The sequence below is a fragment of the Amblyomma mixtum genome, chromosome 3, assembly GCF_055824585.1.
Source record: "Amblyomma mixtum isolate Tamu chromosome 3, ASM5582458v1, whole genome shotgun sequence".
In the NCBI taxonomy this organism is placed as follows: domain Eukaryota; kingdom Metazoa; phylum Arthropoda; class Arachnida; order Ixodida; family Ixodidae; genus Amblyomma; species Amblyomma mixtum.
Window position 1 is genome coordinate 32,993,573 of NC_143014.1, and position 26,240 is coordinate 33,019,812.

At 45.6% G+C, this 26,240-nt stretch overlaps 2 protein-coding genes across 3 annotated transcripts in view; one reads left to right on the forward strand and one right to left on the reverse strand.

The window, feature by feature from the left end:
* LOC149349606 (TBC1 domain family member 12-like) overlaps window positions 1-18,168 on the reverse strand; it is a 24,278-nt gene extending 6,110 nt beyond the window's left edge. The window contains exons 1-8 of the mRNA XM_089575469.1: window positions 18,148-18,168; window positions 17,358-17,412; window positions 16,331-16,441; window positions 16,130-16,184; window positions 11,502-11,882; window positions 9,524-9,606; window positions 8,716-9,167; window positions 2,759-2,887 (exon numbers count right to left, since the gene is read on the reverse strand). Coding sequence (XP_089431595.1) covers window positions 2,759-2,887; window positions 8,716-9,167; window positions 9,524-9,606; window positions 11,502-11,882; window positions 16,130-16,184; window positions 16,331-16,441; window positions 17,358-17,412; window positions 18,148-18,168 — 1,287 coding nt within the window. The remainder of the gene's footprint in view (window positions 1-2,758; window positions 2,888-8,715; window positions 9,168-9,523; window positions 9,607-11,501; window positions 11,883-16,129; window positions 16,185-16,330; window positions 16,442-17,357; window positions 17,413-18,147) is intronic.
* The window catches only part of Nt5b (5' nucleotidase B), a 92,318-nt gene continuing 83,444 nt past the window's right edge, over window positions 17,367-26,240 (forward strand). For both annotated transcript variants that reach the window (XM_089578636.1, XM_089578637.1), the window contains exons 1-2: window positions 17,367-17,714; window positions 18,141-18,190. In XM_089578636.1, the coding sequence (XP_089434762.1) occupies window positions 18,167-18,190 (24 nt within the window). In that variant the 5' untranslated portion in view covers window positions 17,367-17,714; window positions 18,141-18,166. The remainder of the gene's footprint in view (window positions 17,715-18,140; window positions 18,191-26,240) is intronic.

The window sequence follows — 26,240 nt, forward strand, 5'->3', positions numbered from 1 at the left end:
TAGTGCTTTGCCACATATTAAGCTGCACTTCAGTTACTACCGTGCATCGGGTACATATTTACTCGATTCTAATGCTCACCTTTTTTCCGGAAAAAAAAATATCTAAAAATGATGTGTTACAATCGAGCATAAAAATCAAACTGCGTCAGCGACACCCTACTGTCGTCGCCATTACAGAATGGTGGCTTAGTATTTTTTGTGCACTGATATCACCATATCGACTACCACAGACATGGCTATGAATATGCCTCATGGACACCAAAGTGTCCCATCGGGAAGGCTCTGACCTGGATTTGAGCCAACATGGAAGCGTTGGTGACAAAGATGTGCAGAGTTCACTATAATGCTGAGTTGAAAAAGTGATCTCGAGAGCAGAGGCAAATGACAATTGGGCCACCTCGTGTGTTTGGTGTTCCTGAAACTTGTTCACGTGACTGGCGTGAGCAAGGGGACAGGATTTTTGTGAAGGCAAGATAGCCAATGGTCGTTAAGGGTAACGGACTAGATTCCAAGAAAGCATTTCAACAGGCCGAAGATTTCCAGAAACGACAAGCAACAGGATGAAGCGTGCCAGGCTACAGGGCTTTGCAGGATAAGTGAAGGATGCGTGGTGCATGATCCTGTCTGCCATGGTTAACAAGGCCTTCAAGAAGAGTGGAATTTCAAATGCCGTAGACAGCACCGAGGATGAAATGCTTTGGGCTGCTATGAGTGACAAGGAGAGTTGACTATCTTGCCAGCCAGATAGGGAAAGTTTGAGTGAGGCAGTGGCACAGTTTATTTCATTTGACAAAGCAGTTGCAATAAAAGTTGGTTGTTCCAAGTGAGAAGATTCATTTCTTTATCAAAGCATGAAAACCTGGTGTGTGTTACAAGTGAAAACATTGCACTGCACTGCAACATTGTTAGAATCGAGTAAATATGTTAAGCTTCAGGAACCCCAGTTCCACAGTGAAATGTATACAGGGACCACGAGCAAGTGCAACGTCATGCAGACTTTTATTCATTGCTGTTTTAGACATTGGCCATTTCTTATGCCTTCAATGATTCTGATTCAGCATCACTGATTTACAGGACTGATCTGACGAGCATTCCATGAAGAAAAGAAATGAACTTGTTTTTTATAGGGTTGTGCGAACATTCAAACATTTTGAATATCAAAGCAAATAATGTGGTATTCAATTCGGGCTTTGAATCAAATAGCAATATTTGAAAACCGCGAATATTTTCAAAGTTCGTGAATTTAGAAAAAGAAGCTGCACGGAGAACCAGTTGATGGTCTTATGCACGCTTTGGCACTTCCGCGGGATTGCACCGAGCTGGATGTCGGCACTTGTCGTGCACATGGCCACCGCGTCCACAAACTCATTTCACAGCTGCACTGTTCTGCATGTCGCTGATGAACGCACGTGATGGGACAAAGCCCAAAGGCGAAAATGAGCCAGCCGCACAGAAGGCCTCAAAAACAAAGATGTCAAAAAAGATAAGGATCCAGCACTATCAATATGACCAAGGCGAGCGCTCCGTCGGTGTTGGCTTGCATATAATTGTGGTGTCACGGGAAAGCAACTTTGAAGCAGGTGACACCTCACTGTTTGCATCCTTCAACGGTTGAAATTAGTTGAGGTGAAACGCCAGTAATTGTAAAGACCATGATGAGACAGCCGGGACTACGAAGCGTTTTGATACAGGTGCGCAGTCTTCACTTCGAAGAGCACCGCCATTTTATTGCGCTCACAATCTTGACGTAGGGGTATGCCTCCCACGCTTCTTTTCGCGTGTTTAGACGAAAGGATGTTTCAGAAGAGCTCCATTTAAAGCTACTCTCCATGGATAGTGCACCCCGCGCCTTTGCGCAGTGGCGCATGTGAACGGGGGAAGGGGACATGCTCGAGTCTCTTGTGCTGGCCCATGATGCCAACGCGCCTCCACCAGGAGCAGCGCAACATGTAAAGTCGAGAGTATGGTCTATGCAAAGGCCCATCCCAGAAATCGCTGGTACTGCGTCCTCTGATTCGTATACGGTGGTGCGAATGGTGCCTGCACTGACATCTTACGCCATAGCCTCTTCCAGCAGTGGCACGAATGCATATACCGTGCCAGTGCAGTGGGTCCACGTGACTGTATGCCACGTGAATGAGGTCTGAGAAAGTGCAGCATCAGAAGCGACACGTCTGAAATTTCAGCCACGGTTGTACACTGAACTCTGTAGGACGCACTACTCGGTGCCGTGCAAGTATGAATCGTGTCAGAAATTTCAGCATCCAAAAATCTGCAGCAAGTGAATTCTGCAAACCATCCATTTCGGCATATGCTACTCAGCTCTAACGAATTGCCTTTTTACTACCACATTTGGAGTTGCTAACTATTCGCTTTGCTTAGAAAATATTCGCTTCGAACTGAAAATTCACTATTCACATATGCCTAGTTTTTTATTGTAAGCAGCCTTCTTTTGGTTCATTTGTTTCTGAGCACTTGACTTTAAAGTCTCAATATTTGAGTTCAAACTGAATTCTACTTTTTTGCCACCATTCAGCAGCATTGACTCAATCTGAATTAAAGCTGAAATTTCACGAGTCACATGACTAATAATTACCCAAGATTTAGGAGTCTTTGCTGCTCTGATCACCTTGTGAAGAAGTGTCTAAATTGTGTGACCACATGTAGTTGCACATGTGCACACAAACAAAAACAGCACATGTATCGTTGATATATTCGAGCTGCACACAATAATTAGTGCTATAACACAAGAAATTACCTGTGCCTGATCGACACGAAAAAATGCCAGTTGGCAGGGTCTGTTGAGCAGGTTAGCAAAGCAGATGAAGGCATCAGCCACCTCCAGATTGAGCAGCAGCATGGCAGCCAGGAAGGACATGCCTTGCACCTGCAGAACAGAGAACAGCCACGCGATTAAGTTTGGTTTATGGTTTATGGGGGTTTAATGTTCCAAAGAGACTCGGGCTATGAGGGACGCCGTAGTGAAGGGCTCAAGAAATTTCAACCACCTCGGGTTCTTTAATGTGCATTGACACTGCACAGTACACAGGCCTCTAGAATTTCGCCTCCATCGAAATTCGACCGCTGCGGCCGGGATCAAACCTGTGTCTTTTGGGTCAGCAGCCAAGCACTATAACCACTGAGCCACCATGGCTGCTAAACCATGGTTAAGGGTGACGCGGCTCCCAGATGATGCTGAAAAGCAGCACAGCTTTTCGACACTATAATAAAGCAGAATATCAGTGATACAAACAAGGATGATACCAATTCGTAAAAATCCCCCAGCCTGAGTGCACTGTGTACAATGTGCAAAGTTTTGGATGTTCCGAACACTCTCCCACGCCACTACAGATGATACAAACGCACAAGCCGTGCAGGCGCCCTTGACCATTAAGCACTGCCTAAACATCGATCGATGCCACGATCGCTAGTCGTGTGGTACACACCACGAGCAGTGAGCGGCGGCACGCGGCCCGCCGCACATCATAGGCTCCACGACTGCAAGTTGCATTGTACGCACAGGGAGCAGTAAGTGTTGGCGCGCGGCCCGCACATCGCCGATGTTAAGATCGCATCGCACTGAATGCACCACCAGTAGCAAGCTGTGGCTGCACGGCTGCAAATAAATACCGCTAGCCGCATAACAGATATGTGTGAATGCATTTCCCAAGCTTCTACACAAGGATTTTGTTTGTTTTGGATTATACAAATTTTTTCGTGACCCCATGAGATTTGTATCATAGAGATTCTACTGTAGAAGATAAACAAACAATATTAACCAGCACTATACCATGCTAACTGTCATGTGGTTCTGCTTTAACGCAGAATAAAACGTGATTCAGTTGAGCTCCATGAATAAATTAACGGTGCTTTAGGTTTGGTTAAATCGAATGAGAAGCGGTTGCTTCACGATGGTTTAGCCTGGCAAAGTCTTGTTATGCTGTTCGTTGACTGTTTCTTTGGTATTTTCCAGGCTAAACCATCATGAAGCTACTGCTGCTCACTCGGTTTAAGGGGGGACATGGGTCTTAGAGCATTTTTTTTTATTTACAGACCAAATGCAATGAAACTGCACATACTTATTTTGTTTCTTCTGCTGATTTCAAATATGCAATGTGTTTAGTTCTAGACCAATTAGTTCCTGAGATATTAATACATATCATGCCATTGTCTGCTCAAACAATATAAAAAAAATGGGCCACCAGAAATTTAATTTTAATGTGTGGGTAGATACTACAAAGTGTGAGGAATGCAACACTGGAAGCAGTTTTCAGTTTTTTGTCCGTGTGGACAAATGGGCTTAGTAGTTAGTTTTCAAGTGAGTTGACCAGACATACAGTGCCAGAAAACATGACACACATGAAACTAACTATTAAGCCCATTTGTCCACACGGACAAAAAACTGAAAACTGCTTCCAGCGTTGCATTCCTCACACTTTGTAGTATCTACCCACACATTAAAATTAAATTTCTGGTGGCCCATCTCTTTTCTATTGTTTCAGCAGACAATGGCATGATATATATAATATCTCAGGAACTAATTGGCCTAGAAATAAATTGCATATTTGAAATCAGCAGAAAAAACTGAATAAGTATGTGCAGTTTCATTGCATTTGGTCTGTAAATAAAAAAATGATCTAAAACCCATGTCCCCCCTTAACCAAAGCTAAAGCACCGTTAATTTTTTATGCTCGCCTGAACGCATGACGTCATGGTCTAGCACGTGAAGACCGTATGTGGACTTCGTGCGTAGGTGCGCCGCTGCTCAAGCGCCTAGCACGTGAACACATGTGTAATTCGTGCGAAGGCGCGCTGCTGATGCATACCCTGACGTCATGGCCTAGCACGTGAACACTACATGTGCACTTCGTGACAGGGGCGCCGGTGCTACTTCCATTATGTACTCAGTTTAGAAGGCCGTGACGTCACGGCCTAGCATGTGAACACCGCATGTCGACTTGTTCCTAGGTGCGCCGGCGCTCTTTCAGTTGCTCTGTTAAAGATGGCATGACGTCACACCCGAACACGTAAACACCGCGTTTAGGCTCCTCGGCGAGCGTCGATCACGTGACCAAATTTTGGTTGACCTTGATGTGACCCTGACATCCCGGCTTGACCTTGACTTGACCTTGACTTGTTCAATTGGATGACCATTGACCATCCACCGGTTCTCCAAGGTTCAAACTAAGGTTTGACCTTAGCTGAGCCTTAAAGGCTATCGGCAACGGATGGCAATCTCGGCCCGAGACCTCTAGTAGTGAAGCTACTGCTTCAAAAACCACCATAGCTGTTCAGCGACAGCTATGGTGGTGATATATGCCAGTTAGAGTGTTTAGTAACTCTGGGTAGGGCTGCCTTTTTCCAAGTGTGTTGGACTAGCCAGGTGCAATAACCAGTCATGGGGTGTGGAGATAGAGGTGGAAGGTCGCTTATCCATCCATCCATATAAGGCGCACATCTGGAGTGATTAATGCAGTGGGGGAGATGGGTGGAAGGGGGGAGAGGGCGAACTCATGACGTTATGACAATCATTGATAGGCATTCTGGCCAATCAGCGTCACATGCTGTAATGATGCCACGTCACGTGCAACATCACCTGGTGTGTTACAACGTCAACAGTGCCACATAAATGGGAAACACGGCCTTGAGGGATGTCGCTGTAGAAACCTGCCATTGGCAGATTATGAATGCATAAGCAAACACCACTTGGAGAGGGCTGATTTCATTCAATAGCCTATATAGTGCAAACAATGACAGGAGAACAGTTTTTTTTTATAAAAAAGCGGAAGGCTTAGCACAACTTATTGCTTCTAGCAATCAGCCGTATCTCTCCCAAGCACCTTCCTCCTGTTTACATGAAGCTAATTTCAGTCAATTCAATCTAAAAGTCTGCGTTTAAGGGGGGACACTGGTCTTGAAAAGAAAATTTTATTAATTAAGTCATAGTTATGAAATTTTCAGGGCACATGTATTTTTGTGCGCTGATTCTAGATATGTCATTTAATTTCATGTAAAACAATTCCATGAGCACTTATGCAATTTTTATGCAAGTATTTTGCGGAGAGTTTTCAAGAAAATTTGCTGCAGGAAACTTGCTGAAATGTATGCCATTGGGTTCTCTTGACACCAAGGAATACAATAAGGGTAAAATTATCATCCTGGCTCTCATAGAACTTGAGTAATAGGGTACTGAAGCTGCCACTTCACACACAGGAATACACATTTTCCTTCTCATTTCTGAAGCGACAACTTCAAAACTCTATAACTTAAGTTCTTTGATAGGCAGGAAGACAATTTCACCCTTATTGCATTCCTTGGTGTCAAGAGAACCCAATGGCATACATTTCAGCGAGTTTCCCGCAGCAAATTTTCTTCAAAACTCTCCGCAAAATACTAGCATAAAAAGTGCACAAGTGCTGAAGGAATTGCTTTACATGAAATTAAATGATATATTCGGAATCAGCACACAAAAATACATATGCCCTGAAGATTTTGTAACTGTGACTTCATTAATAAACATTTTTTTTTCAAGACCAGTGTCCCCCCTTCAAGACATGAGCACAGATGCCTGTAGGTGCACTAGGTAGGTAAAAACAGTCATGCAATACTAATACTAAGCAGTGTAAAGCCTGCTAAACACTCTCTCTGAATGCAGAGGGGAGTGTTTCATATGAAAGAAAAGAGGAAGTGGCATTTTCTTTAGCCATGTTCAGTTACAGATCCCAGACATTGTCAGGCATAGACGATTAGGCATCTTCGTCGAGTTGTCTATCTGAGTGACAAGCAGCACTAAATTAGCATCAGGTGCCATGGGCCTCATAGCTTGATTCTTCTCATGGCATGGCTAGAATGACACAATGTGCTCGCAATGTACTCATGGGCAAGTCTCTAGTTCAAATACCCAATAACGGACACTTGAATTAACAAACTACTTCCTCCACTGAAAAACGCGGACTCTTTCGAACCAAGTAAAACTAAAAGAAAAGTTCAAAATATCTGACGTCCAAATAAAAGTTGACAACCAAGAGAATATGTAAGCAGCTGTGCTGATCTGTGACATCAGTAAGCACTCAAGAATGCTGCTGCTATTGAGGCATATTTTTGTGCAGCTCAACCATTCACACAAACTACAATAACTACATAGCGCGACATATGCTCACAAATGATGTTGATAATGATGGTGATGGATTTTAATGGTGGAAGTACAGCTTTGGGCAGTGGACGCCAAGGCACAAGTATTTATGTTACACGTGGTGGGCTTGCAGACCCATTTCCCAAGCAGCACTGGGAATCAAACCCCGCACCTCCCACATGTGAGGCGGATGCTCAGGCCACTAGGCCACCACTGTGGCCCTCACACACACAAATGAGAAGATAGCCTTTTAGTAAAAGTGACAAACATTAGTAGGAGTTAGCCTGATTTAACCCTTCAGCATCCAGCTTTCTATAGACGTAAGAACACACTATACTTCATTGCATACATAGCAGTCAACGCTGGCAAAGCTAGTGCACCTGCTCGTGAGTCCGTGCCCAAAAAGTAGTTCGCTACACAAGCAAAGTGAACGCAGGCATATTTCATTTCGAAAATTATCAGGTACTGCTACTGGCAACTTCCTGCACTTCATTTCACCTCTTGCCACATTTTCATCCTGCAACTCATCGAGACTTCAAGAAGTAAGAATGACAAGTGGCGTAGTAGGGAGAATCACTTGGGCTTTATCCGTGCCTAAAAAAGCAGTGCACACTCAGTGAAAATTACAGCCAGAGGGCCAAAACCCTGAGCGCCTCAAAGCTTCAACCATGATTCTCAATGCTATCTCTTTGTTTTTGTTCAAACACTCACCGAGGCTTCTAGAGAAATGAATGACATGTGGCGGAGCAACATGGTTTTGCGGGTGCACTACTTGCGCAGCCTCAGCTGTGTTGCCTGCTATGTATGATACGGAGTATAGCCGTGAAAAAGCTATGAAAAAAAAAAGGAACCTTAAACAGAAATTACAATCTCTACATTTCAGATTTCATCACTGTGATAACTGTAATAGCAATGTGACCTCATAAATGCAGATAATGCAGAGTACCAACTCTACTAAAATTACACATGCTCACAACTGAATACACCATACATACACTGAAGCTGTGCTGCAAGTTTCCATGCTGACCACAGTGTGTTAACACACAGTGTAGTGAGCAGAGGAAGAAGCTTTGATTAAGATGAGCAAATCCTTCATGATGCCAACTGCAGAAGAACATCTCAAGGCATGAGTGTTGCACTCTACTGAAGCCACATACGGTGTTGCATCTGTGTAGGGGACAGTGTTATGAACATTATGAGTCAGGCATGCATCTGTCGAAGTTCAGGATGGAACCTTGCTTTTTTTTTTGCAACCGAAGTGGCTGTCACCAGCTCTTTTTGGTTGCACAGTCAAACAATTTCAGCATCATCTGGGTGTGCAGGTTCCACACAGATAGACATTCTTTGCAAAAACTACACATACTGCTTCAACACTGAAAGGTACTTTCAGTCAGCCTAGTCCAATGATCATGATTCCATAGCTGATGCCTTTACACAGTGCAGTTGATGAACAACTTATAAAAGAAAACACTTCTTCTTAGTACCTGTGCACCTCTCTATGAATGTTAACAATGCAAGGCATGATAAGGTAACACATTTATACTGAGGCATCTTTCACAGCATGAATGCAGCATAATACTCACATAGCCAATGTCTGGCCTGTACACCACGTAGGCACCAAGGATGCAGTGCAGGACATCAAAGTAGGGACCTGCTTCCTGGAAGATACCCAGCTGTGGGAAGGTACGAGACACATCCAGTCGGATCAGGTGCGCAGACTGCTCACGTGTGTGCAGAACAGGGCCCTCCTCAGGCACAGCCTCACTGCGCCAAATTCTGCGTGAGCGCGAGGCGCAGATTTCATACAGCTCAGGCGTGATGTTCAGTTCATTGCCAATGGCCAACTTCCAGACACGGCCCCGTATGCTGGGTGGAAGGCCCTGCCACCAGAGGTCGCGTGTTCGTCGCTGGCTACGTGCCACGTCCCAACAGGGTAGTACGTCAGAAAGCCAAGTGCGTGTGGCCTGTGCCAGTTGCTCCTCCTGCTTCCACTGCTGCTGCATCTGCTTCTTGCGGGCACGGGCATCTTTCAACTCTGGACACAGTGGGAGAATAGTACACATGTAGCAAAAGGTCCAAGGGCTAAACCAAAACCGGCTTGGCATGCTGTTATACCCTACAAAGAGGAGTTCCATAGCAAATGACACACAAGCAGCACAAGCACTTTGATCGAAGTGGCCTACACATTTTAGCAAATGGCTTGCAAGCTGTGTTACGGTAACAACGCTGAAGCATTCTTCCTTTCTTTCCTCTTTTTAACTATAACTTTTAACTATAATACACAACATGAGACAGCTGTCGATGTTAACAGGCAGGCAACCAGAATATTCCAATTTTGTCGCACAAGTCGGCAGCAAAAGCTGCAGGGAGGATGAGGGCACTGCAACCCACCTTTCTTACGGGCGGCCTTCACCATCTCCTCATACTCCTGCTTATGCTTCTGCTCTTCTTCGGGATTCTTCGCTGGCAAATTCCTGTAAACATAAGCGAAAGGGCAACCAAAGTTCAATGATGCACAAAATGATAAAAGAAAGAGTTCAAAACTTAAAGAAAAACAACAAGACTTCTCTCTCCTCTGGGATGATGAAGAAACAGTAACAACTACGCTGTAGCCCACTGCCATCTATGAGAGCATCACAAGACCGGCAAGGGCACCCATCAATGACACTGCTTGCACTGCCTCCATAACGCTCTCGTTGGCCAGCAAATGAAAGTGGAAGTTGTTGGTCATGGTATACGACAGTGACACCAACCCCATCAACCCAAGAGGAAGCCCCCTTACAAGTATTGCTGTAAAGACATGACGCATGCAGATGTTTCTCACAAGAGACCAATTTTACAAATGTCATATCACATTTTCCTCCTCTGTATATCCATACCAGTTCTCATGGCATATATGGTGTGTCAAAGGTACCGTACTAACTAGTCATGACTGGTTAATGACTAACTAGCCATGACTGGTCAATGACTTGTTAGCAATGACTAATTAGTTGATGACTAATTAGTCACGACTGGTTAATGACTGGCAAGCCATGACAAACCAGTCACGAAAATTAGTCACGATTTGGTTAATGACTAATTAGCCATAACTAATTAGTCACGACTGGATAATGACTGACAAGCCATGACAAACCAGTCACGACTAATTAGCCACGACTTGTTGATGACTAATTAGTCATGCCGAACCAGTCATGACTGGTTAATGACTAACTAGTCATGACTAGCCAGTCATGAATAACTAGTCATGGCTGGTTAATGACTACTTAGTCATTACTTGCGACTAGTAATAACTAGTTACGACTTTCACTTCAGATGTAACGGACGGACGGACGGACAGTCATGGCCGCGAGTATGAGCACTTAGTTTTCACCTTAAAAGGCGAGAGCTCGGACGCACAGGACAATAATTCTAAGTTTCCAAGAATCCTCGGAGCGTGCAGATCGAGTTCCCGCGGTAAAAGAGTAAGCTCAGAATCCTCTTAGTGCACCTTTAAGGAAGCACTAAAGCACAAAGGAAGACTGTGAGCAGCAAGGAAGAAACTCGGCTCAAGTACATACCAGACATACAGGCCCCTTCAATATGAAAGGAAACAAAGTTTGAACATTCTATTAATGATTGCTCTATAATTATATGCAACAAGCACACTTGACTAGTTCTCCTCATGGCACATAATATCCAAAAGCAATTTTCAACTTTAGTGGAGAAATAACCAATAAATTCATCTTTGTGTGCATACTTTTTGTTCCCTTTTATATTGGAGGGACTTGTACGTAGTGGCAATAATATTTTGAAGTTAGCAATTTGGATAAGATAGCCAAGGCAAGAGAGAAATGCTATACTAAGTTGTACAACAACAAAAGCAACCACAGAACTATTCCTAGACATGCTGGCACTGAAAATATAAAAATTTCAGTTCCAGCTAAAGAAGAAATAAGAGTTTTGAGCAATGAGAAGAGGGCAACGGCATGTGAAGATCAAGCCAACAATATCATTTGAGAAACCTCAAGCTAGGAAAGCTTGCAACCCTGTACACACAACGCATCATGTCCCCAAATCTCCCATAGCTATGGAAGACTAGAAAACTGATCGCAACCAAGTTGAAAAGCTACTGCCATTAGGTTACTGTCTTTTGTATACAGTACATATACTAACAGAATCAAGCTACTAACCCTGCCATAAAGATTACTTCCACAAAAACAGTATGTACATGCCAGTAAATGTAATGTCACCCATACTTTGATGATGCTTCATGAAACTGCCACCACAAACGTTGCCAACAAAGTTCTGTGCCACATGCTGCTGCAAAGCCATCACATGCAGTTGCTCAACAGACAATTACCAGAATGCAGCACAACATAAGACCACTTACGATGGTCGCTTCTCCAGGATGAGTGCTGTTGTTGAACTCGGGACACAACTTTCACCGCTCTGCTTTGACGGAGTCGGAGAAGGGTCTCTCGGCTCGTCTGCAGAGCTTTTAGACTTCCACACCAGCAGGCCTTTGCTGAGAATTGCAGAGAGGCGGCCATGCTGCCTGGCTCCGTCGTCCGAGGCTGACAAGTCGGTGCTTACGGAGGAGCCACTGGTGAGAGATACCGAGTCTGGTGGCCCGTCGGGAGGGGCGCGGCGTAGTAGCCGAGTGGAAGGCTCGTACACCAAGGCCAGGCCGTCGAGGGCCCCGTCAAGGCTGGCCAGGCCGCTGCCGGCCGGCTGCCCGGATGGGGGCAGGCCGCCGCCGCCACTCAGGGCCCTGCATGTGCAAGCTCCATTCTTTAGACACCACTCTCTGGTCCGGTATGTTCCACCCACGCAAAGGCAAAACAATGGTTTAACAAACAAGAAACAGCGATCCCTCCTGATCACAGAGCTCAGCAAAGCCTAGCATGTCTGTAGTCTTCATGACAATTTTTCTTCCAGGCACAGCCACACTTCCTGTAAGGTTGTGCGTATCAAATTTGACACTTTCTGTTACTCCATGCAAGTACGGTTCCTGCTTCTTTTAGCTGCATGCAGTCCCAGTATATTCCTCCTTGCTTACGATGGGATTAATGAAATTTCAACTTGGATTTTTATCAAAAGGTACTAAATAATTAAAAAAAAAAACTTCAACACAGAATGCCACAAACACCATTTGAGCTTAAAAGAATTAACCAAATAAAGCAGCACACATTCTGTAAAATTCTAAAAAATGCAAAATTCTTAACCATTTTTCAGCAGGTGTACCTCAACCATTAAAATCAATGATCCACAATTAGCAAGAACAAAAAGAATAGCTCTGCTAAAAACTATTTTCTGTATTGCAGCGTGACTACCATTTCACTTAATAGTCCCAGCGCCTATACTGGCTAGGTTTTGTTATACACGCATACATGCATGTTTGGTGTTTCACCCGATACACAAGCACAAAGCCCAAGCTACACAAAATACAAGCAAAAAAATATGAAACGCATGCTCTCATTTCCAACACTTGCACCGAACAACATGCTAGTTAACTGGCAGTGCAACCACTATGGGGATTTCACTCACCATGAAAGAAGATCAAACTTCACTTTCCCTGACCAAAACAGGCCCTACTATGCTATAACTCCCAATAATTTCATGCATAGACACCGAGACACACTTCTTTGCAAACAAGATACCATTAAGTAACAAATAATTTATTTCCAACTTTCAGTCAGAAAACATACTACTGAAGAGTGTATATGACAAGTAGAGTTCCTAAATACACTTCAGGCTGATGCTGTTCAGCTAGTGAGATGACTTATGGAGTAATGGCTAATTTCCTCACGTACTAAAGAAAAACGACGCTATTCACTAATTCTAACATTAAAGGAATCGGCCCTTCATTTTCTTTTTTTTTTTGAGGGGGGGGGGGGGGTGCAATGGAAAGCTTGGTCTCCAAATAACCCCATCTTGAAACAAGGTGAGTCAGAAGTGCCTTAAAACATTTTCAACAATTCTTCAAACGGTTTACGCACTCATTTTCACTTATTTTTATGCTGGAAACATTGATGACTGTTTCCAGGATCGGGATACATATAAAGTGCGTCCACAATGCCGCAGCAATTGGATGCTGGCAAAATTCTGCAACCAAAAACACAGTTCCAGCCACAAGAAAGCAATACTGTGATTGTAGTCTTGTCGCATTCCTACATGAGTGCCGCTTTACTTCTAGGCTAACATATGCACACTTGTAGGTTCTTGTAAGCACACTGGTATGTGTGAAATTGTAAGGGCTGCCGCTACTCTAGCATTCTACTTGTCAACGCTATGGCAGTTTCATGTGAGGATGCACTGAAGAGAGCCTAACAACCATAATTTATTAATTAATACTAGTTAGGTAATGTAGTGACATTTGTGGGATACACTATGTACCCAAGTCTCACCACAGAATGTCACTTCACTTGTTTTGCATGATCTTCAATGCAAATTTAAAATTGCAATTCCTCATTTCCTGCACACATCACATCCAATTTCTATCAATATAAGACAAGAGCTTTTCACTTCCACCGTAATGTCCCAACACATTTCGCTTGTAAAAATACCAACCAAAATACCAATTATAAAAATACCCACAATCTCCTGAGCTGATAGACAAAGACTATATTCAAGATTGATGTGAAACCTTTAAAAAGTTTCTAACAGCTTTCATGACTGTGGCATATAATGGTATTATGCACGAACATGTAGCAGAGGCTTTGAAAATAAATTGCACAAACAAACTTCAAATATTAAGAACTAAATTCCATTCTTTGTGTCCATGTGGGAAGGGCTGGCAGGTGCAGTCAAAAGCATGAAACCCAAAAAGAAAAGATGAAAACAAAAAAGGCACTACTCACCATGAAGGCACCCATAGCCATATATTTTGCCTTTTGTTGCACGCATATATCAATTACTCACAGGATGCTCAGGGCATGCAACGTTATCCAAAAAATCATCACGGCATGTAACGACCCAAGTCTGGCTGTGTGGCACCAGTTACAAAAAGGATGACATTAAGGAACTGAAGTCCTCAATCCTTTAGTGTCACCAACCTCGCTAGTGTGGCACATGCATGATAGGCTGTAAACCAGGCTGCTCTTGCACACAATTTAGAAGGCACTCAGGTACAGAAGTAGGGCTTCACAAGCTCACAGTTACTAATAAAAACTCTGTTCAGGTAATTTCTCCAAACTGAAAGGCACATAAATGGTGCTAAACGGCTAGATCACGCTCACATGTGGCATATGAAAGTGGGCTCATATCAGGCACAACAGAAAAGTTAAGCACACACCAAGGACAAACTCGTGCCTTTCGCATCATCTTTACTGTCAAACTTTTTGGCATACATGGGAGTACCTCAGCTCAACAGCATCAGGCTTTAGAATTATATTAAGGCGAAAGCCTTTAATGCCTCATCGTTGTCGACACAAGGCTGTCAGCAGAGGTGTCAAGCTTTTGACGGGTGTCCACCGAGATATGTGAGACAGTTACTGTGTAATTTCCTTTCCTCAAATACAATTTTCATTTTCTTCAGTACGGCCCCTCTTTCTTTCTTCTTTCACTCCTACTTCTTCCCTTCCTGTACGGTGCAGTTCAGGTGTCCACCGAGATGACAGAGAATTACTGCGCCATTTCCTTTCCTCAAAAAGTGTTGCGTTCAAAGGGCAAGGCTGAATGGGTGGTGGCGTTCCGTGGACTCCCTGGCAGCGCTACAACACGCTGTCACGTTCCACTCCTAAAGGCGAAGCTTGAGCGTCATTAATTAGCAGTTAATTAGAATTTAGTAGTTAGTAATTAGTATTAATTACTTTGTAATTAGTGCCTAATTCTGTGTGATGTCATCCAGTGGTGACGTCACCAGTGCCACAGAGGCAGTCAATGTGGTGCGGAAAACACTTTCGCCTCTACACACTTTAGATAGCCAAAGTGCCCCCTGAATTTTTATTGGTTGACAGAGGCCATAACCATAACGTCAGAGGTCTTTTAAAAAAAAAGCGTTTTTTAACCTAAAGCTGAGACGCAGCTGCAACCAGTAAATGGCCTTTACAAAGCACTGCACACATGCATCAAGTCTGCAGCGACATCACATATGCTGGACAGGAGATGGCACTGCTCAAACTTCTCGGGGCTAAACCTTGTTCCGTAGCAAACAGATAGCAGACCGACCTGACAGGTTGGCCTGCTTTCCTCTGCCCGGCCTGCATCCTGGCCTCTAACTATGCATAATGAACTACTCTATTGCTTTCATAAATATTTCTGGAATAGCAAAATATCTTTAGTGACTTTACCACACAAGTCATCACTAAGGTTGCAAGTACTGCCACAGCATTACACACAAGTACTGCTGGCAGCTTAAGGCAGCGTTGTTTATGCACACAAACACAGCAAACTACCATGCTAACTGTGGCATTAAAAGAATTTTGCACACACAAAAAGATGGCAGTCGATCTAACTAAACTTAACATCACAATTTTAATCTGTGCCCTTCAACTATTTCTATGCTGTTCCGATGCACCAATTAAGCGAGAATTCAACCTAAAAAGCATTCTGACTCAAACAAACAAACAAGTGCTGAATATTCTACAAACGATGAAGCAGGCTTTCCAGATTCGCAATTTTTTGTTGGAACAGTTACAGGCTTTTTTTTTTTACACACAAAATATGAAGGGTTGAATAACTCATTTTCATATGCCTTTCATCTGACTGAAGTTAGTCTTGCTTGCGAACAGTGCATGATTTTGTGAACAATTTCATGAATAAGTGCAAAACTTTTTCGATGCTTAATCTGATTACTTTCAGAGTTATGCATTCATCCAATGGCTCAACACTGCATCCTCTCCCGTTGCATACACATCTGCACAATCTACTACTAAACGTCATGCACCCCCTGACTACAGCGTGAAGTGGTAAGTAAAAAAAAAAAAAAAAAACCGCAATCCCAGGCACGCATGTTCCTGCCCTTAGCCAAAACCAATCAATCGCAAAAACGAAAGGCAAAACATACAAACAGCTAACCGGTGGTCGATGTTCGAACAAGTGTAGTCCACTGCATTCCACTGGTCGATATACGCTTCACAGGTCCAGAAAGGCGGCCATACACAAGGTTCACAAGAAAAAAAAAAGGCTGAAGGATACGAATACCATCCAGAACACGCCGCGTCACGTGCTGAACACGAAACGCGGCGAGTTTCACTATATCACTATTAACACACTTACCGTCAGTCTGTATGATCCATCCTATTACTTCGGTGTCTGCAGTTCGGCCTGGGAGCTCAGGACAGCTGTGCCGTGTTTTCCAGATCAGAAAAGAGCGCGGCAGCACGGCTCCTGGACAAACCAGGCACCCCCGTTGACGAGAAAGAACTGTCCGGGTCAGACAGCGAGCCGCTGTCGTCCACAATACCTGACAATCCTCAGTCACCAAGCCACAAGACATCGGCTATCGAAGCTAAACGTTAGGCACTAGCTCGTGCGCGAACCTGGTTCTCGCTCAAGACTACGAAGAAATGCAAGCAGTCCGGAATACGGAAAACAAGATGCCAGCACAAACAGCTATCACGCAAGCCGGCTCGTTCGACGATTAAAGATGCTGCCTGCAAATGTGACAGCTGCGAAATGCGCCTGGTGCGTTCTTGGCTGCCAAAGTCATCATGAAAATAGAACGGTGAACGGCCGCACGAAAGGCGGCACAGGCTGCTCACTTTTCTTAGTGGTTTTTATCGCTCAGAGTAAGGCACCAATTACTGCTGAAGCAGAGATCCACAGAGGTACGAACATTCCTAAGCCTAAATTCCAGCTTCCCAGCTATTCCACACGCAAACACGCAAATTAAAAAGACACTCAAGGGGCGCGAACAGGAGATCGCAGATATACTAACCATAGGTACGCTACCGATACACGCTCTTGCTGACAGGTATTCGCGAGCAGCTGGAAGTCTACATGGCACTAGACATGGAGTACTCGGCTAGCAACCTCAGGCAGCGCGAGCCATTCTGAGCTAAGCAGCTGTCACAGCGATTTCAGGACCCCTGGCGGCTGGCACACAGTTCGATTTGAAGAAGCGTTTGTAAGCGTAAAATAGGACAATTTGTTCTTAAGAATAATTGTGTTCATTAATGACAACAGTGAAAATATGCTGTTTACTGACTAGCTTTCTCCCGTCCACAGCCGGCGCAAAACGGCTGAATGATATAAAGTGCAGGAGGTAAGACTTGGGTATGATACATGAGATATGTAAGCTCACGTTTGTGACGATGAAAACGAAGGTCGGTGCGCGGTATTCGAGACGGATTGGACCGCTGTATTTGTTAGTGAAGTTATAATATCTAACGAATCTGGAAGCCACTGGCAGCTTTTGGCGCCGGCTCGTCACGAACCACGCATGCGAGCTGCGAACTTGCGCTTGCGCAACGACGCCCACGACACCAGCAACACTGTTTCCGTATCAGCGCGCAGTGACGGACGGTCAAATGGTCGGATGGTTTGTTCTACGTTGAACGAATTTGGACGCTTGGAGGTGGAGACAGGAGCTCGTGACACAGCCGATACTGCTCATCCGCCCAATGCGGTAATCGGTTGTTACGTGCTTGCATTTCTACAGGTTAGTGCTGATAGAACCCATTAGTAGCCCGCTGAAAAGTTAACAATTGCAGGAATTTAAAGGCTTAACCAAGTGCCGCGTTAAATCTAGCGACCGCACTCTTAAGCGGTTACGTTGCTCTAGATACAAAAACTCGTGTGCTCAGCCAGCAGATGAATCGGCGCTAAGAGAAACAGTCTCAATGCTAGCTGCGGTTGCGTTCCAGATATAAAAAATAGCATTGTGTGCTTTGATGTCTCTCCTCTCATTTGGCAATATGGGAAGCTCGCTGGCTGTGCAGTGTGAAAGTAAAAGTATTTCTCATATTAGTGCTTTGTGAAATGGTAGAGCGTTCCTATAATACGGGTTCTGAAATTTGTTGGGTAGTGACGCGTGAGTTTCTGTAAAGCTAACATGCAACAAATAAAAACTTGTGCTTTTTCGTAGCGTGAACTCTCTTGTAATTCCGAGGCATGGCATCCGGCGAGGAGATCTGCGTAAGTTACCGATCTTCATTTATTACGTCTTTTGTCCATCGATGTAGCTGGAGGCGCTCAACAGTGCATGCATAAGCGCCTAGCTGAGTCACGAAAGCGCCCTAGTTGCGCAAGCGCGTCGCGGCTGTGGCGTCTGGACTCGACGGTCTGTCCGCGAGCAGCTGATCGTCCTAAACAGAGTCGGTCTCCGGCTTTCGCAGAAATCGTGGCGCTCGCGGTCTTTTTGACGACCGAGACCAGACTCCAGAGCCGGCGGCCGCGCAGCGCCCCTGTTTCGCTGTGTCGTGTTAGACAGGCAGAGCTGTGCATTACGTCAAGGCAATGATAAGTGAAATGGTTGATTGCAAAACTATTTTGTCAAGCGCACAGATGGAGAGCATTGAAGTTGCATGCACTTGTATGATGGGAGCGGCGTGTGCTGAAAGGTGGCTCAAGTAGCTCGTCGTGTTGTTACAGTGGCCTTTGTTCCCACCCTTAATTTTTTTTTTATTATTGCATCAGTTCGGAAAGACAGTGTCATGCATGCGCCACACGTCTGCAGTAAGCCGCGCCTGTACGCGCGTTAGTGTTTTGTGTAGCAGCTGTAGCCACTTCATTGGCTCCGTGCGAATGACCTGCTGCATATAGCAAGTTGGAATCGTTGTAATAATCAGTGTGAATGAGGCAGTTATTGCTCTTCTGCTTCAGTCGCTCTGGAATGGAAGTAAAATTATTTTCACTGCCACCGCAAGCATTTCACACACACACAAAAGTCTACAGAGAATTTTTACTACCTTCGAATCGGAGCGAAAGCAGCGATCTGTGCTACGTAGAAGACGACGGTGAGCAGGTAGTGCCGCGGGATGGAGCAGATGGAAGTTGACGAAGGCGACGTTCTCCAGTGCACAGCGCGAGAGCGTGGTGCCATTATCTAGAGGACAACAACAACAATAGCACGAGGCGTGTTGGCTGCGGCGATAGCAGGGGGAAAAAAAAGCGGCGACAGCCTAGTGGTCTCACTGAGCGGCCCGTAAAGGAGGTCTGCTCGCGCAGTCGCTGGTGCGACTCCCAGTCATGGATATTGATTTAGTTTCTTTCTCTCTTTTTCATGGTTCGACCTCTAACTCAGCTGAAGGTCAAATTTGCACGGTCCGCGATTGAAGCCCCAGGTCCCGTAGTGAAGCCTTCGCTTCAAAATTTGAGTGACTAGAGCACCGCCGCGTGTTGCTATTTGCTAGTAGCCTCACATGATGTAAGGGAAAAACCAGTTCGCACGCAAATTTTTGGGTTATTTCTCTTCTAGAGCTAAAAAGTACTTTCAGGTATTAAACGCCAGGAGGAAAACTAGTTAGAAAACAGGAAAAAGCGTTTGTCACACATAATTATGTATGGTTTGGTTTGTGGAGTTCAACGTCCTAAAGCGACTCAGACTGTGGGGGTCGCCATAGTGGAGGGCTCCGGATGATTCCGACCTCCTGGTGTACCTGGGGTTCTTTCATGCGTTGGCATCGCACAGTACACGGGCGCCTTGCGTTTCGCCTGCATTGAAACATGCTTATGGAGTAATCGTTAATTGAATGCTCAGACCTTGCTTGTCGTTCATATCGTAGGACCCTGCAGACTTTTGCAACGCTAAATGCGCACTATGCGAAAGCTGCTTTTATGGGGTGTGGCCAATGCTGCAGACGACGAGTATATGTAATTAATTCTGATCAAATCGGGAAAGTACATCATCCAAACTTGGTATTGTAAAAACAAGACTGTCGTATGCCACCTCTGCGTCAAGTTCCAGCGCGAATAAGCAGCGGTTTAACAGAGAGCAGCATTTTACGGTGCACTTTTAGCGTTGCAACAGTCTATACGTTTGAGCGCTGCATGTGTTAAGCAGGCGCCAGGTAGCAGCTTACCCATGAAGCGGTGTTAGCTTATGTGCTTGCTTTTGGAGCCTGTGACGGCGCGTGTTGGCCATTGGTTGTAATTTTGGTTGACTGGAGTTGCCATTCTGGGGTGGTCAGTGATCAGTCGCCTTATCCTTCGGGTTGCCAGTGGCAGGACGGTGTGAACTTAACGCTCATTCCGCATTCGTGCGGTTATGGTTTCATTTATTCCCGAAGCGACTCAGGCTGTGAGAGACGCCGTAGTGAAGCGCTCGAGAAATTTCGACCAACTGGCGTTCTTTAACGTGCACTGACAGCGCACAGTACACGGGCCTCTAGAATTTCGCCTCCATCGAAATTCGACCGCCGCAGCCTGGATCGAACCTGCGTCTTTCGGGTTAGCAGCCGAGCACCATAACCACTGAGCCACTCAGTACGGTTATGGCAAGTACAGCCGACGCGAATGTTTCGAACTGTGCCGCTAATAAGTTTCTTACGCGCGGTAACTGATTGCCTTCTCTGACATCGCTAGATTGGCTTGCACGGCTTGGTGCGTTGACCGTCACTGAGATTAGCATATCCAGGCGTCGACACGGTGTGTGAAAACGTTGTCTGCCTTTCACTGGTTTTGCAGCCCGACAAATTTGCTGGGCATCCTGTCACTTACGATATAGACTGTACAGATGCCAGCAGTTATTGTTCCCGCTCGCAGTATATAAAATTACAGTATACGCAAACTGCATTTTGAGAAAGGGTCGCCTAACGCAGTGTGACGAAATTTTGGAAGGCGAGAAGTTTTATTCGTTATATTTATTTCCCGGACAGGACGGGGTTAAATGTACCGGTTGCGGAACTCCCAATGGGCTCAACATTTGAATGACTAGCCTACCGCTTGTCGCGAAATCAGGGCTCGTATTCTAGGTGTCGCCGCAAGGGACATTTTCCATAGGGACGCAATTTAGAATACGGGCCCAGGAGTTCTGGAGATTGTTATCGGAACTGCACCGGCCGCATTTCGACGGGGGGCTCTTTGATGTGTACTGGCACTGCACAGCACGGGGTTGTCTTTTGCACATCGCGAACGCTGTATCGAGGTGCCTATAATCGCCTCCGTCAAAATGCGGTACATCAGCGCACTGAGCCACCCCGGCAGGTGTCAGTTCAAACTGTTGACTGCAGAATGAGACGGCACGAATATACTGCTACACTTTCCTCAGTTGCTTTTGGCCAGACACAGCATTGTGTTTGTGTACCTGCCTAGATTTGTTTTAGCGTAGTCCTCACAGATTAGGAAGGGACCGAAATGGGTTTCCACAACATTTCTTGCTGATTAAGGTCCGAGAAAGCGGTCGGCAGCTTCACCCCTTCAGCGGAAGATCGAATTTCGCTCGGCATTTAGATCGAGCCACATTTCTCGCTTTCATATTGGGGATGCTGCAAACGGTGCAAGAGTCAAAAACTTCTAATAACTTCGGATCCCATCCGCTTTCTAGCTTTTTGAGCAGAACATCAATGACAGAGCGTTTGCATCTGAGTTAAAGCTCTTTTCGTTCTTTTCTTTTTCGCTGGATTTTCGATTGCAACTGGTGTGATAAAAGTCCTGGTCTGCGAGTGGTTATTCTTGTGCTACAAGATGTATCTCGCGGTGTGTTCAAGTATTAAGCCCGTGGTGACCCGTTCAAGCGCAGCGCATTTCTTTTTTTTTTTTCCTCATATGTGCCTGCAGGCGTGAAACTCCGCTTCGGTATCGGCCATTTCATTGTGACTGACTGCGTCTGCACGCCCGTACGAAGAACAAAGGAGCCCATACGTCGATCCAAAACACGTAGACCTTCAAACTCTGGTCCAGCCAGGGTGCGGCTTCTTGAAACCAGAGGGCTCTAGCGGGTTACACAGAAGCACGTTAATGAGGCGAAGGAAACGAATCATTTTTTTTTTTTCGATGCGAGGTTTATGCGTTCAGTTTAACGTTCGAAAATCGTTATGGACCTAGAACTATACCGCTCAGAGCTAAGATGCCCCGAGTAGTAATGTTCGGACCTCAGCATGACCGCTGTAATTAAGGATCAATCCTTGAGTCACACGTTGAGTAAATCAGCAAATCAGATTTCTCTGTTTATAAGCTTCCGTGTGGTCAGCGAGTTCATCCCTCTTCACCGCATTATGGCGAAATGTCTGACCCCATTGAATACGTCGTTGTGAGCACAAGCAGGAGAAGGAAGACGTGTAGGAAAAAAAAAACAACAGAAAAACAAGCTTATATTTGAATACGACCATCTCTTCGCGGTGGAAAATTCTTGCAGCGCAGTGGATGTTGAAAACGGCTAACTTAAAACATACCTAAGCCAACCTGCATCAGCGCTAGTTTCGCGTTTCTATGCGTGAGACGTCACTCATAGCTCATGGGTGTGTCGCTTCGGGCTGTTCATCGTTGTCGACAGAAGGCTGTCAGCAGAAGCTTGTCAGCAGAGGTGTCACGCTTTTGACGGGTGTCCACCGAGATATGTGAGACAGTTACTGCGTAATTTCCTTTCCTCAAACACAATTTTCATTTTCTTCATTACGGCCCCTCTTTCTCTTTCTTCTTTCACTCCCACTTCCTCCCTTCATGTACGGTGCGGTTCAGGTGTCCACCGAGATGACAGATAATTACTGCGCCATTTCCTTTCCTCAAAAAGCGTTGCGTTCAAAGGGCAAGGCATCGCGCCGAACGGGTGGTGGCGTTCCGTGGACTCCCTGGCAGCACTACAACACGCTGTCGCGTTCCACTCCTAAAGGCGAAGCTTAAACGGCATTAATGAGCAGTTAATTATTATTTAGTCATGAATCAGTAATTATCCATTAGTAATTTGCCATTACTTGGTAATTAGTCATTATGTGTGACCTCATTCAGTGGTGACGTCACCAGTGCCACAGAGGCAGTCAAAGTGATGCGGAAAACCTCTACGCCTCTACGCTCTTTAGACAAAGTGCCCCCTGAATTTTTTTTTTTTTGCTTATATGCGTGTCGTGTTCACGATGTGGAACTGTGATTAAAGCATGCTCTTTCTGCATTTTGCTCTATCTTTCTAAGCTCGTTGGTGATGTAGGTGTAAATGTACAGGCGGGATTAGCCTTACAGTGGCCTGTCGGCAGTTGCTCCGCCTGAGTCACTGATTTAAGTGGTTGCGTTTCTACTTCTGTCCCATGAGGCCAGTGTCCTCTGAAAATGTCAACAGCGATCGTGACACTAATCGCCGCTCAGTTCGGCAGCCCTCAGGGTACAGGTGCGTGTGACTGTTTTTTCTTTCAGTCTCCTCAGGTTTTCCAGGAGTGTCTCAAGCTCAGCACAAAAACGCGGGCACGCTAAAACAAAATGGTCATCACCCACAGCATCATAGTGTACTTACATTGGTGAGATTGCGCGGTCTTGTGCAACCATACCAGCGTATAGGCAGAGTTCGTGCGCATTCGATACAACAGAGGCTAAATTATCGGGAGTCCCTCGTTGCAGGCGCTGTAGTGCGCCCTTTGAGTCAGAAAAAATGACGGCTCTTTGTGGCCTGAAGAAAGACAGGCGTTTAAGCGACCTTGCAGTGGCCAATGATTCAGCCGAAGTGCACGACACTACTCTTTGCAGGTCTCCAAACCGAGATATTTCGAGGTCAGGCACTACAAATGCGGCTGATCAGGAGTTCATGCCTGCTCACAGAACCATCAGTATAAACTTGTAGATGGTCATCGTAGACGCTGTTCAGATGTTCAGAAACAAAGGACCTTACTTCCACCAGGGGTAGCGATCGTTTTGTGCGTAAACCTGGGATGTCGAGGCGGCAGTGAATGTCATCGTGAAACCATGGCGGGTTTTGTTGACACCTAGCTGCGTCCCTTGGGTGACCAACCCCTCTGTGCTTAGGGTGTGAAGGGCTGCAGAGAAGTGACCTTGGGTCCTAGCCGGTAGTCGACGAAGCAGCACCTGACCTGTCCCGGTGTCTCCAGGGTGAACTAATTGTAAAAGCAGTTTTTTGGAGGCCTGCAGACGTAACGGAAGGCAACGGGCTTCTAAGACCTTGCTAAAAGCCTGGCGCAGAACTACCAACACAGTCTTTAGGCCTTTTCTGTTGGTACTTTCTAAGCTCGAGATTTGGTGACAGCGTTGTCGTTCACTGGTGCTGGTGAACTTGTTAGATGTAGCAGTCGGAGTAAAATACTCAGATATGAAGTTTTCGACAAGAACCTAATTAGATTCAGATCAACCGTAGATAATTTTCTTGTGAGGTGAAAAAAGAAGAGGGAAGCTGATTAATAATCTATCTGAACAGGCGTTTTTTTGTTTGTGCGTGCGTGCGTATTGCACATGCACGACGCGCAGGCGCGCACGCAGCTGATGGCAACGTGGCGCCATCTGTCGCCCCCATGACGTTCTGCGCACGGGCAGTGGCGCCCCGCGGAAGCGGATCACGGTAGCGGATCGCGCTGTGCTATAACTCTATATAAACTGGGGAAGGTTAACCGGATTAGCATTTAGTTTTTGTATGAGCACACTCTAGGACCGTATACTCTTCTCGTTGTGGAGCGGCGCCTTCCGATTGGCCCTTCCGGCACGGAGTTTTATTCCAAGGATAAGAGACACTGATGAGTGGTCGTAACACCACCTTACGCATTGAAAGGAACAGTTCCGAACGGAATAGTGTCCTAGTACTGTCCCTGCTTTCTCTGCTGTCCGCAAGGCACGAAGTTCATTTTCTCCCCGTGGGCATTGTCATTTTCTTTGGTCGGGGTGAATCAGCGTGACTGGTGTCGGAACGCGATACAACCGCGCGGCGAAGCGAGCGAGGTGTTCTGTTCCCCGGGTATCCCGGATCACTTCTTCTTTGAGCGGGCACGACGCGAGCGGCTGCTGTCGGTGGCCGGACTGACTCAGCTGTACTCTATACATGTACTCCAGTTCATAGTACGGGTGTGCGAATATGCGAAACTTGGAATAGTTGCGGTCAAATGTTTAGGGGAATCCCGCAAGGTGGAATAGATTTGTAATAAGAGAGTAATTACTCATTGACATCCACTCAGGCGCAGCCATACGGATACAAAGGAACGCTATACAGCTTTTGCAGAAAAGTTCGTTCAGGTCCGGGGTTCTTTTGTAGCCATATGGTTACGCTTGGGTGGATGCCAACGAGTAATTACTCCCTTATGGAATACTTTTCCAATAGTACTTTCTATTCGAATCGATTCGCACCGCACTTTCGCTGTTCGAACCTTTTAAATATTCAGAAACTACGAATGTCTTGTTCATCCAAACTTGCGGCGAAACATCGCGACATTTACAAACGGCAGTGTCTCGCACCCGTCACACGAGCAGTAGGCCCATATGTTGGGAATGGTTTCTTCGCCCGCGTCAGCCAGTGGGAGCGCGTTCTCTGCAATCGCAACGCGCGCCCACTGCCTGACTCGGGCGAAGGAACCATCGCCAACATATCGGCCTACTCCTCAACAGGGCCGTGAAGTCACGGCCACAACTGATTACGTTTGCTCAAACCACGGTTGAGCGCAGCACGATCTTGGAGCGCGAATGCGCTAGTCACGTGTTCTTTTTGTTGTTGTATGTAGCGGGCTTTCTTTGGAGCTGGGAAAAAAGGCACAGGGGAGGCATTCCGTATTGCAAATAATGAAATGAGGGTAGCTGCTGTCCAACTTTGCGAACCACATTTATAGTGTGAAGTCCATAGTTAGCAATGTAGGTAAATGATCTAATTAATCAATTAATTGCAAAACAAAATTGCCTGTGGTGCACAAGATGGCTGCCAGCAATACGCAACTGGTTTTCCTCCCCTGCCTCTTTCATTTTATTTTTTTAACCCTTGGCTCAAGTTAGCTGGGACGCCCTGTATACTTTTCTCTTGAGGGATATTGGTAAACTGCTTTTCATGATCTGAAAGAACCTGCCAAATGCGCTGCATCCCATTCTTCGTTATTTCACTCTCGTGATCAGGATCTGTGGTCACCGTCTGCCCTATATGAGTAGATGTATTCCCTTACCACTTCCAGCACCCCGCTATCAATTGCGAACTGCTGTTCCGTTGCTAAACTGTTGAACATAGCTTTGATTTTCTGCATATTTATTTTTAGGCCAACCTAAGTCATTTGTCATGCTTTGCAATTCATCCTCTGAGTGACTTAGCAAGGCAATAAATGACAGAAGCCAACAGTGACCG